Here is a 17,327-nt window from a genome sequence, read left to right on the forward strand (position 1 = left end):
TTCCCTTGGTCTATAATCTCTAGGGCGATATGAGCCTTATCTATACTTTATAGATTATTATCTCCTCTTCCCGGAAACAGTGGTTGAAGCTGTAGGGGGAAGGGGGCTTAGAGGCCAGGTGGGGATTCCCATGGGGGGCATTCCTTACTCCCTCCTCTGGCCTCCCCATACCTCCCACCCCAGCTTCCAGGAAACAGGAGGTGGGAGTGGAGATGAGACAATACTGCTTCCCTTTCAGCCCACTCCCCACCCAAGTCACAAACTCTGCTTTAGTTCTAAGAGAAGGAGCTAGAGGAAATGGAAGAAGATGTGTTTTCATGCCAATGTGTGCACATGCTCATCTATCCATTATGTTAGAAACTAAATTTTTGATACAGAGCTCACATCTGCATGGAGGAGCCCCACAGAGATAGAGTTAGGGATAGAGCATTAAATTGAGAGAGCCTCTGGGGAGACTTGTGAAAATAAAATGGGAGGGGGAAGTGAACACGGAGGTCTCTGAGAGAACATAAAGTCTCCAGTTACCCTTAACTCTTCATTCACCTTACTTGATGTCTAATTAGTTGCCGTATCTTTTTGATTCTACCTTCATAACATGTCTCATCTTTATCCTCTTCCAATCTACCCTAGTTTAGGCTCTTATCACCTGGACTGTTGCCCTGGTCTTTTTCCATGGTTGCCTCTGTTTCCCTTTTATGAAGCCTCTTTTCCTCTTCAGTATGACTGCCAACTTTATATTCCTAAAACACAGGTCTAACTAGGTCAATTCCCTGCCTAAGAAACTGCAGGATAAACAAACTGTGGAATAAAATGTAAATGTTCAGCATTTAAAACCCTTAGCAGTCTGGCTCCAGTCTATCTTTCCAGGCTGATTACACATTATTTCCCCCTCAGTCACTCTATTTCAAGACTAATGGCCCTACTTTGCTTCCCCAAACAGAACTCTGTTATCTATCATGGCACCTTACACAAAGCCCATACATGTTCCATGTCTAAAATGCTCTCCCTCCTCACCTATGCCTTTTTAAGAACTGGCTCCCTCCAAGGCTCAGCTCAAGTGCCGTCTCTGACAAAGGACCTTTCCTGACCCTTCCAACTGTTAAGGTCCCTCCCCTCAAAAGATTCTGTATTTATTTTATATACACTATGTTTTCTTACCTGTGTGCATATTGTTCTCCTTCCCTCCTTGCCCCACTTCCACTCTAGTAGAATATAAAACCTTTAAAAACAAAGATTGAGGATTTTTTTGTCTTTGGATCCCCAGCACATAGCAGCAGTGTCTGGCACATAGGTATTTAATAAATGCCTTTTGGGTTTTAATTGAACTGAATGGGAGTATGGATGTTATTTGAATATGGATATATGGATATGGATGTGATATGGATGAGATTTTCTGGAAGAGACAAGATCGGGGTGTCGGACATAAGCCTTTTGAAGGGTCAGTGTGATTCTCTGGGAAGTTAAAGAAGGTTCTTAGAGGGAATTGCTGTGATTTAGAAGGGAGCTTGCTTGAACTGTGGACAGCATGGGCATCCAGTTCCTCATAGAGCCCAGAGATGTCTTCTGACATCTACATGGTTCTACAGCATGCCAAGAGCCCCAGGACTGGGAATAGTAAGGTTTATGCCCTGGATAAGAGAGCACAGTGAAGAGAGGGGACAGGAAGTACTGGTACCTGGGCAACCCCTCCCCCTTCCACCTAGAAGAGCCTTTTCTTTATTTCTAAGCACATTGCCTCCTCTCTCGCAGATGTTATATAAAATAATATATATCCAGGTATCCCCCACCACCCCCAATTCTTCAACTCTTCTCAAGTCCCACTCTCAGTGTCTGGCCCCCCAGCCGTGAAGGGGGTTCCCCTGAGATGAGGATGAAGTTCACTTTCTCTCACCACATAGTTTCCGGTTCTGTGTCTTGCTTCTGAGGCCGATAAAAATACTGGTCCCCTAGGGGCCCTTAGCTTCCTCCGACCCCCTGGGGCCAAGCACCCAGGCATCCTGTGCCCTTGTTCTGGGGGGGTAGGGATCCCCCTGATTAGTGACTCAGGTCCTTAACAACTAAGAGATGGGGAGGGGTGAACTCTGTCCTTGTGAGCTCCAGAATCAAAGCCAGGAATTTGAGTTACAATAGAAATTGTACTGGAGTCAGACTGAACCAGGAAGAATAATATTAGAAATGAGGCTAGCAGGATTGTGTGTCAACACTAAGGTTGGGGATACTATGGAGGTTGGAATTAGAGTTAAGGTAGAAATCAGTGGCTAATATCTGGATCACAGATAGGATTGGAATTGAGATGGAATAAAATCTAAGATGGAGAAAGATACCAAAAGAAGAATTAGGTTACTGATGAGGCAGATTATTTTCCCTAAATTACCGTAGTACTTTGTGCCTTTCATTTGACACATCACATATTAACCTTATGTTAAAATTATTCAGATATATGTAATTTCCCTTACTAAATTCCAAACATTATGAGGACAGCTATGTCTCATTCATTTTTGTATTTCCCATGGGAACTTGCCTGTGCCATACCTTTAACAAACCTTTATTGAATGAATAGGTAGGGTTAGAAATGGGTTTAATGGGATGAGATCAACATTAGTGTTGGGAGTTCAGGTTAGAGGTACAGATTTGGGTTTAAAGTTAGGGTTGGACTAAAGGTTGTATTTGTATTGAGGATAAAATGCCAAGTGAATTTGGAAAGTGAGCTTTGAGATCATTGTGAGGTTATGGTTGGTTTTGATTTGGGGTTAAGCTCAGGGTTGGGATTGAGTTAGAATTGGAACTAAAGATGGAATTGGATTTGATCTAGATTAATGTTAAGTTCTAGGCTAGGGTTGGGTTAGAGTCTTATTTGATTTCTCTTTCTATGTGAAGACTCCAATGATTTCATTAATTTCTTTGCAAAAACCTCACTGCTCCATATCCCCATAAAGCTAAAAGTTAGGGGAGAGCCAACTCTCCCCATTATCACCCTTCACACGCAGGGAAGCCTTGCAACCAACCACCTGCCTCTTCACAGAGAGAAACTGAATCCTTCTCAATTTCTGAAACTGAGATTGAAACCGAGATCTGCCCTTCCTGATGGGAACCCAGCAGAATGTCACAATGTCTTTGACACCAGTCTCAGGCACCCTACCTTAGCCTTTGATTTTTCCAGTCTCAAAATGAGTTCATAATCCTTCTCTGAGTTTATCCACATTTCTCTATCCCTTGGTTTTCCCCTCTTGATTTCTCACTTTCCTGTTCTCTTTCTCAGGGTCTCCCGCCCACCCCACCCCCAACTCCCCCACCCCTGGTCCTTCATTCTTTGTCTATGTCTCTCTCTGGTCTTCGATCTCTCCCTAATCTCTTCCAGTTAGTTCTTCACAGTCTCCACCTGCCAGGGCTTTCCAAACTCCCTGACCTCTCATCCTTCAGTGTCTTTGTTTTCCTCTGTTTCTCTCTGTACCTTGGGCTTCCCCTCCAGTCTGGTCTGTCTTTCAATCTCGTTTCTGTCTCTTACTGATATTTGGACAGGGTGTTCATTTCTTCTCAGGGATCAGTCCGTCTATTATCTGCCCACAATGACAGAAAAACTGAGTCAGAAGAAAAAAACAAAGGACCAAGAACACAAGAAAAGATTTAAAAAAACAGAAATGACAGAAAGATAGTGAGATAAAGAGACAGACAAGCCCAGATTTAAAAAAAGGAAAGGGGAAGGGAGAAGTAGGAAATGATAGAAGGGAAGGGGGATGGTGATAGATTTGAGAGACAAGAGTGAGCTACCATGTGAGTGTGTGTGTTTGTGTATGTATTTTATTAGAGGGAAAGTAGGGGAGTGAGTTGAAGTACATTTTAGCCAATACACCTTCTATCATGTGTGTAGTAGCTCAGAATATGGAAGGACAATTTTGTGCGTGGAAAGTCTTGTCAGCTGAACACTGCTCAGACTAACAATAGTTTACCTGGCATGTTGGCATGATCAAGAGGTTTATATAGAATACACAAAAGATAACTGTGCTACCTGAGGGGGTGAGATTAGGAGAAGACAATTCTATACAGACTCAATCTGGAAGAGGGAATCTCTGTCACACATGGCTACATAATTTGTTCTTTGTTGACTCAGGCAACATATGCAAGAGACAGGTAGACTTTACATGGGCTAGGGAATATGTAACTTGAGACACCAGGAGTGTGTGTATGTATGGCACGTGGAATAGATATAAATAGTAGAGAATGAGGAAAATGGAGGTGGCATAGACTGGAGGAAGAGTGGAGAGATCATGAAGGACATAAAGATCTGGAAGATCTCTAGGGGCTCTTCCAATTCAGTCCCCCTCCCCCTTCACATTCATGTTACCTTCCCCCTAAACCCTCCTAACCCCACTCCCTTTTCCCAGAACCCTGGTGTCCTTTCCCCCAGCCTTTGGTTCTTCTTCTCAGCCTCAAGCTTTCCTGCCTTCGGCAGAAACGTTAGCGCCTTCTTCTAAGCTCCGGGGGCTTCCCCGGCCAGGTTAGGGCCCTGAACCCTCCCGCCCTGCTGCCGCTTCCTCTATAAAGGGACCCAGGCGTCCGGGCCCAGGAAACCCAGCTCATAGCAGGTAGGGGCCCCTGGCTGAGACACTGCTGAACGCTGAGCCATTCCCCCGGCCCTTAAAATCCCCTGATTCCACATCCCCTCACCATAGCTTCCTGTGTCTATTATTTCTACCTGCACCTCTCTGGGTCTGCTTTGGGCTCGGTCTGCACCGCATTCTTTCTGGGTCTCTGACTTTCTCTTTGTCAGTCTGTGTCTCCGCTTCTCTTTCTGTTCCTCTCTGCCTGTTTTTGTTTCTCTGTCTCATTTTCTTATTTCTGTCCATTAATCTTTCTGTGTACTTCTGTTTTCTCTCTACATGTGTCTCAGTGTCTGTCTTGGTATCTCTGTCAGTTTCTTTATGTCAGTATGTTTTCCCTATCTTCTCGTTTCTGTCTCTGTGCTTATTTCCCATTTCCTTTCCCTCTTTCTTCCATTCCCTACCCATCCCCACTCCGTCATCTCCATGCTGGCCCCTTCTCCACTTTCTCTTTCTCTCTCCTTAGGTTTTCCCCATGACCTCATCTGGAGTCCTGTGCCTCCTGGGGGCGCTGAGCCTCCAGGTGCTTTTGCTGCAGCCACCAGGGGCTCAGGTGAGAGGCCTCAGAACAGGGGATGACCTGGGGGTCAAGAGCTTAAAGGGGCAAGAAAGAAATCTTGGCCCTCTGGTACCTTCTTAACCATGTTCTCTCACAGGGGGCTCCCAATCCAGATAACTCCCACTCATCTAGCCCAGCCCCACCTCAGACAGCTCAGCATCTCAGCCAGAAGAGTCTCAAAAGAGAAACCCTCAAACCAGCTGCCCACCTTGTTGGTAAGAACCTGGTGTTACACCTTCTCCTTTCCCCCATAGACCCAAGCATCCAGCTCCCAGATTTTCCCCCTTCAGAGACCCGTACATCTATTCTCTCTAGCCCCATAACACTCCCTGACTTCTGTGTCTCTCCCCAGGAGATCCCAGTGTCCAGGATTCTATACATTGGAGGGCAAACACAGACCACGCTTTCCTTCGACATGGCTTCTCTCTAAGCAACAACTCCCTGTTGGTCCCCACAAGTGGCCTCTACTTCGTTTACTCGCAGGTTGTCTTCTCAGGAGCCAGCTGTTCTGAGATTACTCCCACCCTACTCTACCTGAGCCATGAAGTGCTCCTCTTCTCCTCCAAGTACCAGGTTCATGTACCTCTCCTGAGTGCCCAAAAGTCTGTGTGCTCAGGGACCCAGGGACCCTGGATGAGATCAGTCTACCAAGGAGCTGTGTTCCTGCTCACCCAGGGAGATCGGCTGTCTACTTATACAGATGGTGTCTCTCACCTGCTCCAGTCCCCTAGTAGTGTCTTTTTTGGGGCCTTTGCACTATAGAGAAATACAAAAATAAAGAGGAAAATGGCTTCACGGCCTACCACCATGCCCCTTTCCTCTATTCCTACAGTTTCAAGGGTCCACACCACCACTCCCTGCTTCCACCATTGCTTCAGTTTCTTTCAAGTATTTCCCCTCTCCACAATCTCCAGAGATGGAATTCTGAGTGGTTTGAAAGCACCCCAGGATGGGGGTTGGGGTGAGGGCAACCCCACACATTGCCACCCCTGAACCACTACCAGATCATGGACTGAGAATTTCAAGTCTAACCAGAAATACCCAGACAAAAGTAATTTGGTTCACTGGCTAGTAGTCTGAGTGGAGTTTAAACCTGGCCATGGAAGAGAAAAGGAAAGAAAGAGTGTGTGGTATGGGTATCAGGTTGGTTGGGACAGGGAATGGGGAAAATTATTTATGAATGGTGATTATTAAATTATTTATTTATAAAGAAGCTGAGAATGGGAAGAGGGAGTTAAAAAGGCAGAAAGATAGGAAAACATATCAGGTAGACAGAGGCAAAATAGAGAAAAAATAGAAAAGGAATGAGGGAGGGAGGTGGTTTAGGTGAGAAGGAGAAGGGTTTTTAAAAATGGGGGCAGCACAGTGTTAGGGACTCTATCTGAACCTATGCCCTCAGCAATGTTTAATAAATATTTTTCCTCTGAGATGTCTGTCTGTCTGTTTAAAGGATGGGGTAACATGGGGTCTTTGTGGAGGGGGACACAAAATGGGAAGATATGTGATGAAACATGGGGACAATTGGGGAGAAAAATACATAAGGTTATGGGAGATTGACAGTGATACGGGGGACTTAGAAGACATGAGTGATAAAGGTGCATGTATGGGAGTGATATCAAAGAATAAAGGGGGCTTCTGAATATACACTCTGACATGGGAATGCTTTGAGAGGGTCATAGAGGACTTGGGGGACCTACATCGAGGAACCAAAAATTCCTGTAGGCCAAGAATGAAACTCATGATGGGAGTCCAGAGGTCAGAATGAAAGAAGGACCTCCCTGGTTTCACCCTCTTTGGTATGTCCCTACTCCTTTCAGAAATTCAGATCCCAACCTCCAACTTTCTCCCTTCTCCTCTCTTCTCAAGGAAGCTCCAATTCCCCAGACCTCAGTTTGTTCTTCTTTAAGGGTTCCTGACACCTGAATCTGAAAACCCTGAACTCGTCACTTAAACCCTAGCCTTTCTTGAATGGTGTCTCAAGATTTAAGGGGCCAGAGGCCTAGGGAATTAGATTTGGGAATCAGTTCAGGACACCTTCCCTCCTAGTTGGAGTTAAGGGCAGTGATATCCCTGGACTCTTGGGTTTTCTCAAGTCCAACTTTCCAATACCCACCCCCATTAGGAGAAAGAAACTGAGAGAGCTTGGGGAAGGTCCACAGGGCCCCCACTACAGCTTCCTCCAGATGAGCTCATGGGTTTCTCCACCAGGGAAGTTTTCCGCCCGCTGGTCGAGAAGTGCCTTCTCGCCCGCCCTCCTCACACCCTCCCCTTGGGGCATATAAAGGCAGCTGCTCACTCACCCAGTTGACAGAAGCTCCCCTACAGAGAACATCAGGGGACTAATCAGAGAGGGAGAAAGACTGCTCCAGGCTCTCTGAAATTCTTTCACCCCTTAAAAAAACCCAAACCACTGGGCACTCTCTCTCTCTCACACACACACACTCTCTCTCTTTGCGTCCCCTGGGCCATTTGCCTCTGCATTAAGGAACTACGAATTTGGACATCACCAAACGACACCCCTGGAAACTGAGCAGCTCCACAAAACAGGAACCATGAGCACAGAGAACATGATCCGAGACGTGGAGTTAGCAGAAGAGGAGCTCCAAAGGAAGGCAAGGGGGCCCCAAGGCCCTGGACGCTGCCTCTGCCTCATACTCACCTTCTTCCTTCTTCTTGCTGGGGCCACCCTCCTCTTCTGCCTGCTGCACTTCGGGGTTATTGGACCCCAAAACGAAGAGGTGAGAGACAGAAAACTTATTCTAGAGCCTCACAGATACTTAGCCATAGAAACAGGAGCAGAGAGGGATTGGGGGAGCCAGGACAAATGGAGAAAGGAGGGTAAGGAGATGAGAGGGAGAAATATAATGAGAGAGAGGGTTGGGGAAATTGCAATAAGAGAGAGATGGGGAAAAGAAAGATAGAGAATGATGGAAAGAAAGGAAGAAAGGGGAGAGATAAAATGGAGAGATACTTAGAGAAACAAAGAGAAAGAAGGAATTGATAATGGAGAGAGAGAGATGAGGGATATGAGATGAGATGAGAATTATAAGAGGCATGTGTAGGTGCACCTAGTTATATATTCCAGCCTCTCTCCCCTTTAACTATCATTGTCCATAATTCATCATTGACCTCTTTTCCTTTCTTTCTTTCTTTTCTAGGCGTCCACAGATGCCTTTCTTGGCATGAAACCTGTGACCCAGAGAGTCAGTAAGTATCCCCTGTTGATGATCCCAATCTCCTAAATCTTGATTTCCAAGTGAGATGTATCTGGGATGAGGCTGAGAATAAGGATGGGGAACAGTTCTTAGGGGCCAGGAAGCATCCCTGAATTTTGGTTTCTGGTGGAGGGGAAGGGAAACAAAAAAGAGCTAAAGTTCAGTTTTAAACTTTCATTTCTGCCTTCTCTTTTCTCCCCCATCCCAGGATCTTGTCAGACTGAAAGTAACAAGCCTGTAGCTCATGTTATAGGTAAGAACCTGAAACTTTGGCGTTGGGGTCACATGGGCCCTGGAATCAGGGGATGGGCTGAAAGTTAATATGGAACTTTGGGAATAAAGCAAAACCTATGGGGGAAGAAATATTGAGAGGGAAGGAAGAGGGACAGAGTGGAGAAGATGGCTAGAACTCAAAGAACTAAATGAAAAGAATTGAAAGAATTCATGGGATAAGATTCCATGGGGATGAATATGGACATGACATGAGTGCCTTGAACTTTAGAAGTAAGATGTAGGGAGCAAAGTTTGGGGAATAAAATGTGAAAAATGAAACTCAAAAGAAACATATGAACTCAACTTTTCCTTCCTCTTTTCCTACAGCTGATCCCCTGGCAGAAGGGAAGCTCCAGTGGTTGAAGAGGCGTGCCAATGTCCTCCTGAGCAACGGCATGGATCTGGTAGACAACCAGCTGGTGGTGCCATCCACTGGACTCTACCTGGTCTACTCCCAGCTCCTTTTCAAGGGCGAAGACTGTGCCAATGAACCCCTGCTCCTCACTCACACTGTCTCCCGGGTTGCGCTCTCCTACCAAAGCAAAGTTAACCTCCTCTCTGCCATCAAGAGTCCTTGCCAAAAGACAGTAAAAGGAGCTAGGGAAGCCAGTCCCTGGTATGAGCCAATCTACCTAGGTGGTGTCTTCCAGCTCGAGAAAGGTGATAAGCTCAGTGCTGACACCAACTATCCAAATTATCTTGATTTTGCTGAGTCTGGCCAGGTATATTTTGGAGTCATTGCCCTTTGAGAGAAGAAGGGAAGCTATACCCCTGCCCCCAAGTTCTTCCTCATCCCTCTCTCACCTTTATCAATCTTCCTCCAAGCCCTTTGAGTGCCTTCCTTTTCTGGGCCTGAAAAGTGGTTTAAAGACTGGGAACTAGGCAATCCAGAATATGACAAAGGACACTGAAAAAACAGAAGAGCTCAAGTAGTAATATAAAGTGGAATTGGCTGTATATCAAGGATCGTAGAAATACATAAAATCCACCAAGAAATCCATATTCTGAAACAAGTTTGGAACCTAGACCAAAACTGGGAACCCAGGATCTAGGGTAGAGTGCCTAGCACACAGAGCAAGGGCCAACCCTTGAAACCGAATCTGAAAGAAGGAATCCTCTTTACTCTAGAACACTCCTTGAGGTATATATCTGAACTGGGCGCTGAAATGAATCAAAATCCACAGTATTCCTATTCTATTTATTGTAATGCAGGAGCCCTGATGTTTGCCCGCTGGGGTGGCTTCTGTTATTTATGTCTAGATAATATGTTTATTTATTTATTTATTTGTATATTTATTTATTATTTATTTATTCTTGAATATATTTATTAAAGAGGTTAGCATTCATGGGGGCCCCAGATGTTGAGGTTTCCCCAGCTCAGGAGTATTTTCTGTGAAAATGGAGGCAAACCAAGGGGTGCTCCTATCTTGGCCCCTTGCCCACCCTCCCATCTTCCTATTTAAAAAAAAATTATCTGATCTTATTACATTGCTGATTTAGTGGCTGTGAGTCGCTGTGTCTCTGAACCTCTGCTCCCCAGGGGAGTCGTGTCTGTAAGTGCCCTATTTGTCAGTGGCGAGAAATAAATTTGCTTTGAAAACATTTGGAATTTGATGCAATTGTTATTTATTGCTTATTTTTTAAGTGATGGAAATGTTTGGGAGATCACAGTGCATTGAATGATTCAGTTGTTTTATTTCCTCTCTCTGCCTCATTCTGAGGTGAGAAAACCTTCCTCTTTGCCTTCTCCCCAGGATGTGAGACCCTTCTCTACAATCCCTTCCTCATCTCTAGTCCTTATGTTCCAAGGTCATAGAATCCAGGAGATCTCACGGAGATAAAGACTGGAATAGCATCCTTAATCTTGATACTTAGAGAAAAAGATAGCTTCCTACTTTACCAAGTCAATTGAGACCAACCTATGGGAGCTTCCTCAATACTACTCTTCAAAAATTCCAGTTATCATTGCTTGCCTCTCCTCCTTTCCTCCATCTTCTCCAAAAGATCATATTCCTACCTGTACCTTGATCTTGTCCCCCCTACCTTCAGTACCCATCTGCTTGACTCCTTCAAACTCCTACAGACATGCTCAGGTCATCCCAATCCTATAAAAACCTTACCTTGACTCTTGATCATTGATCCCATCCCTCCATTTCACTACCAACTTCTTGAAAACTTCATTCATTCCCTGAGTCTCCATTTCTTCCACCCATACTTTCCTAGGTCCCATGCAACAAGTTTCTTATCCCCTCCCGCACTCCTGTGTTCCCCTCATCTCATCTGAAATCAGCTTTTCTCCTTCAGTATCAATAACCAAAATTTCTTCAGCTGAGAGAGAAGGATCTCATGTCAGAGACAGAGGGGAAATAGGGTTCTGTATGTATTGGGAAAGTTCTCATATTAAAGAGAGAGATTATGATGTGATTGGGAGTCAGCTGTTGCCATCCAACACAATGTAAATAAAGCATCTGGATCCCCCAGAATGACTTTTCTCCTTTCCCTGGAATTTTCCAAGTGTTACTAACAAAGAGAGGAATCGTTCTATCTTGAAGAGAGCATTAAGTAGAGTCAAACACCCATCCCTGACACTTACTATGTGACCTTAGACAAATTGTTACTAACTCTATACCTCAGTTTCTTAATCTGTAAAAAGAGGGAGTTGAACTAGATCACATAGCAACTGTCATTCCAGCTCATAACTAAAAGGAATCATCTCTAGAACATACCTGACAAAGGGTCATTATCTACCTCTCCTTGGAAAGGGTGAATGTCCCTTCTTTCAAGAGAGCCTGTTCCACTTTTGGACAGTTCTTGAAAGTTTTCCCTGAGATCAAGCCAAAATACATGGCCTTTTTACAACTACCCCACTTGGCCCTGCTCCTGGTTCTGACCTATGGGGCCAGTCAGAACAAGTCCAATCCCTCCTCCATAGAACAGCCTTTCAGTTACTTGAAAAGAGCTCTTAGCCTATCCCTTTCCCCTCCCCACAAGTCCTTTATTTCCTTCAAGCTGAACACCCCCAGTTTCTTCACCCGAAGGTTTCTAATTTCTTTTCCACCTCTAAATCCTATGATCACTGTATGAGAGTGGATCCAGACAAAGGAAATCATACCTAGAGAATTGGGAATTTCCAGTTCTGGGCATTCCAATTGCTGTCAAGGGTAATTCCCCATAACTCAGGTGAAGTTTCCAGATTTTGTGGCCTGAGATAGCAGGGGAAGGACAACATTCCCTTTTACCTGAGTCACTGGAGTCAGGTGTCCAGTCACCCAACTTCCCTCCCCCACAGACTCCTTTCAGGAATCTAGGTTTCCTGCACTCTCAGCTTTCCCTTACCTTTCCTGTTCTTCAAGGACTGAGGCTGAAGAGACTTGAGGAAATCAAAACCAGAGCAACAAAGGCTATTCTGCCCAGTCTGGTCTCTCGGATTTGGAATATAATGGGGAAAAGAGAATGGGGAGTAAAACAGAAAAATACAGAGAAAACTACAGATGGACAAAGTTTTCTTCTTCCCACCCTACCCCTACCCCCAATTTTGCTTATAGATGAACAAATATGTTATGTTTCTCAGGGCAACTAATTCTTCAGAGGAACGAAAGGAGCCAAGGCTCCATAAGAGAAGACTGACCTAGATAGAGTGTTGGGTTCCCTGTCTGCTTCCTCCACACTGGGGCTCTAAATGGGTCAATGATGGTAGGGCGGATGCTGTTGTCGTTTACCCCATTTCCCCCACTCTTCCTGGAACTGGTGACCTGAGGTGTGAACTGGGGACTAGGACTTTCCATTCCGCCTTGGATTTAAGAATGTTTTCCTCTGAAACTTTTTTCTTTTTCTCTTTTGCCTCTCCATGACATGATAATTCTCTCCACCCACCCACCCTTTCCTCTCAACTGCACAGAGACTTTCTCTCCAAAATGAGACCCTTCCCTGCACATCTGTGTCATAAAAGTCCTGGCCCCAGAACTCTTCAGGGGAAAGAAGCATCATAGCTCCATTGGCCTAACTCAGGCAGAGATCATCAGGTGAGATCCGGACATAATCCCTGTATGGTCTTGCCAACATTCTCAACCCTGGTAATTTTGGATGCTACGGTTAACTACCAATTACACCAAAATCTTTCCTTTGATGGAAGAATTTTGCTAAAACACACATAGTTCCACCTTCCCTCTTTGTCTTTACTCTTTAGGCTTCCCAGGCTAAAGCAATTTTGATTATTGATCCTGGAGGAAAAAAAAGAACAGATTTGGGGATACTATAAACAGACTGAAGGTAGGGATAGAGACTGATGAAGTAGCTGGAGTGTCTAGGTTCCCGTGAGCAACTGTTCTCCTTTCCTTTGAATTTCTCAATTTGTTCCCAGGAAGATGATAGACAGCAGATCAGACTTCCTGACAAAAAAGGAGTGCCAGGCTGGGGCAGGAATAGCTTTACAGAGTGTTGTGAGGTTGTTTTTAAATTTAGCAGGGATACTTCCCTTTACTCTCAGTCTGAGATGGCATATGGAACAGAGGAAAAAGCATAGAATTTAGAGTCAGAAGACCTGGGTTTGAATCTTATCTTTCCCACTTACTACTCGTTTGGCATTGGGTAACTCACTTAACTTCTCTGTACCTTGATCCCCACCGCAATGAAGGGGTTGGATTAGATTACTTTAAATCCTAAATTTATGATCAGGCTGAGTAGAGGAGGGGTGGGGTGGGGTATACAACATGGAGGTAGTGTCTTGGATGACCATGGGATGGACATGGAGTGTGTTATGGTGAGGTGGCGAGCAAAGGAAAGAGTCAAAGTTAGGGCAAAGGAGGCAACAGTCATCTTTATTATCAGGACAAAACTTACAAGATACTCTTGGATTCCTTTTTCAAGAAACTCTAATACAAGTACGATCTCATCTCTCCCTCCTTCCTTCTTTCCCTCCAACTATTATCTCTAGGACCTACCCATCTGATCATTTAGCCTTCACTTCCCCTAGGGACTCTTCACCTGCACAACTCCAACCCCTCCCCTCCTCCCCAACCAAGTCACTGACACCTCCACCAATGAACATTTCCCATAGGATCTAGGTGTCCTTCATCCCACCATTACAGCCCCAAAGAATGTCTTCCCCCTCCTGAAGTCTACCAACTCAAGGTGACTGACATTAACATAGATCTTCTCGCCCCCTCGTAGCTGAACCAACCCTCCAAATCCTACAGTGGCATACCACAAAGGGCCCTGCCCAACTCCCCGAGCATGCTGCACAGGAGGGGTCACAGTCTCAAATCCCTGAAGCAGGAGTTCTGGCTCCCCTGACCCAGAGGCCCCCCTAGCCCGAAATAGCTGACTGCTGAGGGTGACAGGGACTCCAGGGTCCCCAGCCTGAGAGCGGAACTGTTCTCCACCAGAGGGAGCTCGGCCCCTGTAACCAATGTGACAGTAGAGGAAATAAATTCCATCCTGGGGAAGGGCCAGTAGCCCTTCATCCCCCAAGAATTGTGTTCCACTCTTCAGAAATGCTTCCTCGTACCCTGACACCCAGCGCAGCCCATGGCTTGATTTTGCAATACCTGTGGAAAAATCAGGGTGAAATGGTAAACACAGTCTCTTTCAGAACCACATCTTGAACTAAGTGATTCTGTCCCAATCAAGCAAGTTTACTTGAAATCTGAGTAGGCACAGGGTGAACGGGTGGGAAAAAGTTTGGAAGAGTCAGGGAAGGGTGGGGGAGGGGAGAGAATAAGAGTCCTAAACAGCCCAAGGGACTCAACACTGAGTTTTGTGACCCAAAGGTAGGTCTTGTTATGGGAACCCAGATCTGAGTCTATGGAAGAGGCAAACTTTGCAAGTTCAGGTTAGATTTTCTCCAGAGGCCAAGATCCAGGATGCAAAAGGAACGAGAGAACCAGACGTAGGCTAGAACGTGAGTCTGGGGCAGTAGCACAGAAATGAATGGAAAATGGAGACCAGAAATAGGACAGATGCCACTAGGGAACAGGAACGGAGGAAAAAGAGAATAGAAAAGGATAGGGAAAGCGACTGGGGAGTGTGGACATAGGGCAACGGGAAATGAGAAAGGAAGCCAATCAAGAAAGGGAAGGGGAGATAAAGAGCCCCGGAAAAGACACTGAGGCAGGATAGGTTTTGACTCCAACTCGGGTTTACTCTAGATTCCCTCTGGGTTTATCTCAAATCTTCCCAAATTCAAGCCTATCTCCACTTCTGTTGGTGAATCCAGGCTCTTACCTATGAGATGTGCAGCTGGTGGAATGGGACTGAGATCTGATCTGGACTCCACCGGCAGCTTATGAAATCCTATAGAGAATGAGAGAGGGGGAAAAAAAGTGAAAGGTTGGGAGAGTCCTTAAGGGAATCAAGATTCTGAAGATCATGAGCTAGATATCTGGGTTCTTGAAATGAAAGGGGGTAGGAAGATGGACCTGGGACTACATCTAAATACTGGGAACCACCCTTACCCAGTTGCTGCAGCAATTGTCCTCCTGGACCAGAGGGGTCAGCTACCTGGGTGGGGAGACAGTGATCTGAAGTTCAAACATGGTCAACACTACCTCCTCCTCCACTTGCATCGGAGAAATGAATTCTTTAGCTCCAGCCTCTCTTCCCCCCAGCCAACCCCCATTTCCCAGGGCCAGAAAGTCATAAGAGTCAGTGTGAAAAGAGAAAGGAGGGCATCAAATTCTGATAGCCCAACGAGAGGTAGAAAAATTCAGGATGTATAATCCACAGGTGTCAGGAAAGCACAAGACAATGGATGAGGCAAACTGGGGGGCAGGCGTTGCGGATGCTCACACAAGGACACAGAGGGATATAGGGATGCCAGGTATTTCACAGAGGTGGACAGGGGAAGCCTGACACAGAAACTCAGAAAGAAACCAGGGCATAGAAAGAGAAACAGAGATGTTCCACAACAAAGGTGTGGTTACAGAGAGAGACTCAAACAATCACTGTTCACCTGTCCCCCCTGTTCTTGGGGCATCAGGGCCAACACAGTCAGGACAGTGAGGGGTACAGACAGCAGCAGAGTCCCCAATACTGCAGCTCCTACTGAGGCCAGCAAAAGGTAACTCTTCCCATTAGGTCCACCAGCACGGGTCTCCAGCCCTGGAGCCCCCATTGATGCACTGAGCAACGGCCTGAGCCAAAGAGGAGGGTCTTTCATAGCCCAGGGGTGGGGTTACCATCACCCCACACACAAACACCATATACACACCTGTCTGGGACTTTCCAAATACCCCTCCTCTCATCATGGTTCCTCCCCACCAACCCCCAACCAGGTTTCCTGTTTACCCAGAGATGGGGCAGGGCAACTAGACGCCTTGATTCTCTGAACTCGGGAAGGAGGTAGGGTGCTACATAACTAGATGCCTGGGTCCTTTAGGGGAATGGGCACTGGGGGAGGGGAAGAGAAAAGAGATGAGGTTTGTGTGGTCATATCCTTATATGTCCAGGGGAGGCATCATAGCCTAAGGCACGGGATATTGGCAGATTCTTTATATCTCCTGGTCAGTAACCCAAATATGTCTTGGTCATGAATGTTGGATGGTAACCCTCAGTCTCAGTCACATTAAAATGCAACTGAGGCAGATGAAGAGTAACCGAGGAGTACATCCGAAAAGATAAGCCCCCAATAAATATTTACTGAACATCTGCTTTGTACTAGATACTATGGGCATGTAAAAATGTAATATCCAGTCCCTGCCCTTAAAGGTCAGATGACAGATGGTCACATGTATAAAACTAACACATAATATAGGACATCGTACCAAGGGAAAGGTGATGACAAAAATAATTCACATTTCTAGTGCGCAAAGCGCTTTCCCTACAACCATCCTGTGAGGTAGGTAGTACAAGTTCTCTCACCATTTTACAGATGAAGAAACAAGTTTTGAGACCTTAAAGGACATATGTATGACATATATATGTCATATAGCAAGCAAGCATGTGGGGCAGAATTTGAACCCAGATCTCTTGCTTCCATTTTCCAATGCTTCTTAACGAGATTGCCTGTAGCATGATATATCATAAAGAGCTCTGAATTTGAAGCCAGAAGATCTGAATTGGATCTTGATTTTTTACTTATTAACTGTAAATTATTTCACCTTTCTCTGAATCTCAATTTCTTCATCTGTGAAATTAGGATAAGATTTGCACTTCCTTCTTCAATCAACTGGTTAATAAACTTTTATTACATATTTACTATGTGCTATGTACCATACTAAGTACTAGGGCTAAAAATATGAGTAAGACTATCCCTGTCATGAAGTAACTTACATTCTACTAATGGGTTACAATATGAGTACATAGGAAGGAAGGAAGAAGCAGTTACATAGCACCTACTATATACTAGGTATTGTGCTACTGCTTTACAAACATTATCTCATCTGAGCCTCATGACAACCTTTAGAGGTAGGTGCTGTTATTATCTCCATTCTACAGCTGATGAAACTAAGGCAAACAGAATTTAAGTGACTTGCCCAGGATCATAAAACCAGTCAAGGCTGGATTTGAACTCTGATCTTCCTGACACCAAGCCTCTATCCACAATGACTCTATCCACTGCGCCATCTAGTACACACAATAAGAGGGAGGGGGGAGCTAACATCTGGGGGAATCAGTAAAGACTTCTTGAAGAGAAGGCTTGATAGAGTTGAGCCTTGAAGGGAGCTAGGGGCTCCAGGAGGCAGA

General features: G+C 45.3%; 3 protein-coding genes across 5 annotated transcripts in view; 2 read left to right on the plus strand and 1 right to left on the minus strand.

Moving 5' to 3' along the window:
* Positions 1 to 4,739: 4,739 nt before the first annotated feature.
* LTA (lymphotoxin alpha) lies at positions 4,740 to 6,584 on the plus strand. The gene is made up of 3 exons (XM_072637531.1): positions 4,740 to 5,151; positions 5,255 to 5,372; positions 5,510 to 6,584. Exons 1-3 carry the CDS (start codon positions 5,074 to 5,076, stop codon positions 5,917 to 5,919), a joined length of 606 nt encoding a protein of 201 aa, XP_072493632.1. The 5' UTR covers positions 4,740 to 5,073; the 3' UTR covers positions 5,920 to 6,584.
* Positions 6,585 to 7,463: 879 nt separating this feature from the next.
* TNF (tumor necrosis factor) lies at positions 7,464 to 10,247 on the plus strand. Of its 2 annotated transcripts, XM_072637546.1 has the most exons (4): positions 7,464 to 7,895; positions 8,316 to 8,364; positions 8,581 to 8,625; positions 8,973 to 10,247. In XM_072637546.1, exons 1-4 carry the CDS (start codon positions 7,710 to 7,712, stop codon positions 9,392 to 9,394), a joined length of 702 nt encoding a protein of 233 aa, XP_072493647.1. In that variant the 5' UTR covers positions 7,464 to 7,709; the 3' UTR covers positions 9,395 to 10,247. The 2 variants fall into 2 exon arrangements, with proteins under 2 accessions (XP_072493647.1, XP_072493648.1); XM_072637547.1 differs by lacking the exon at positions 8,316 to 8,364 and having other exon boundaries at positions 7,599 to 7,895; positions 8,532 to 8,625; positions 8,973 to 9,523.
* Positions 10,248 to 13,435: 3,188 nt separating this feature from the next.
* LTB (lymphotoxin beta) overlaps positions 13,436 to 17,327 on the minus strand; it is a 44,651-nt gene continuing 40,759 nt past the window's right edge. The window contains exons 1-4 of one of the 2 annotated variants that reach the window (XM_072637532.1): positions 15,595 to 15,833; positions 15,098 to 15,143; positions 14,868 to 14,936; positions 13,436 to 14,191 (exon numbers count right to left, since the gene is read on the minus strand). In XM_072637532.1, the coding sequence (XP_072493633.1) occupies positions 13,716 to 14,191; positions 14,868 to 14,936; positions 15,098 to 15,143; positions 15,595 to 15,801 (798 nt within the window). In that variant the 5' untranslated portion in view covers positions 15,802 to 15,833 and the 3' untranslated portion in view covers positions 13,436 to 13,715. Of the gene's footprint in view, positions 14,192 to 14,867; positions 14,937 to 15,097; positions 15,144 to 15,594; positions 15,834 to 17,327 lie in introns of those variants that run through there. The other variant, XM_072637533.1, reaches the window with a different exon arrangement.

The sequence above is a fragment of the Notamacropus eugenii genome, chromosome 2, assembly GCF_028372415.1.
Source record: "Notamacropus eugenii isolate mMacEug1 chromosome 2, mMacEug1.pri_v2, whole genome shotgun sequence".
Taxonomy (NCBI): domain Eukaryota; kingdom Metazoa; phylum Chordata; class Mammalia; order Diprotodontia; family Macropodidae; genus Notamacropus; species Notamacropus eugenii.

Excerpts from the sequence above, each read along its gene's own strand:
- LTA (XM_072637531.1), top strand. The coding sequence starts at position 5,074 with ATGACCTCATCTGGAGTCCTGTGCCTCCTGGGGGCGCTGAGCCTCCAG. Across the intron at positions 5,152-5,254 it reads TGCAGCCACCAGGGGCTCAG|GGGGCTCCCAATCCAGATAA; the intron begins GTGAGAGGCCTC and ends GTTCTCTCACAG. Across the intron at positions 5,373-5,509 it reads ACCAGCTGCCCACCTTGTTG|GAGATCCCAGTGTCCAGGAT; the intron begins GTAAGAACCTGG and ends GTCTCTCCCCAG.
- TNF (XM_072637546.1), top strand. The coding sequence starts at position 7,710 with ATGAGCACAGAGAACATGATCCGAGACGTGGAGTTAGCAGAAGAGGAG. Across the intron at positions 7,896-8,315 it reads TTGGACCCCAAAACGAAGAG|GCGTCCACAGATGCCTTTCT; the intron begins GTGAGAGACAGA and ends TTTCTTTTCTAG. Across the intron at positions 8,626-8,972 it reads GCCTGTAGCTCATGTTATAG|CTGATCCCCTGGCAGAAGGG; the intron begins GTAAGAACCTGA and ends CTTTTCCTACAG.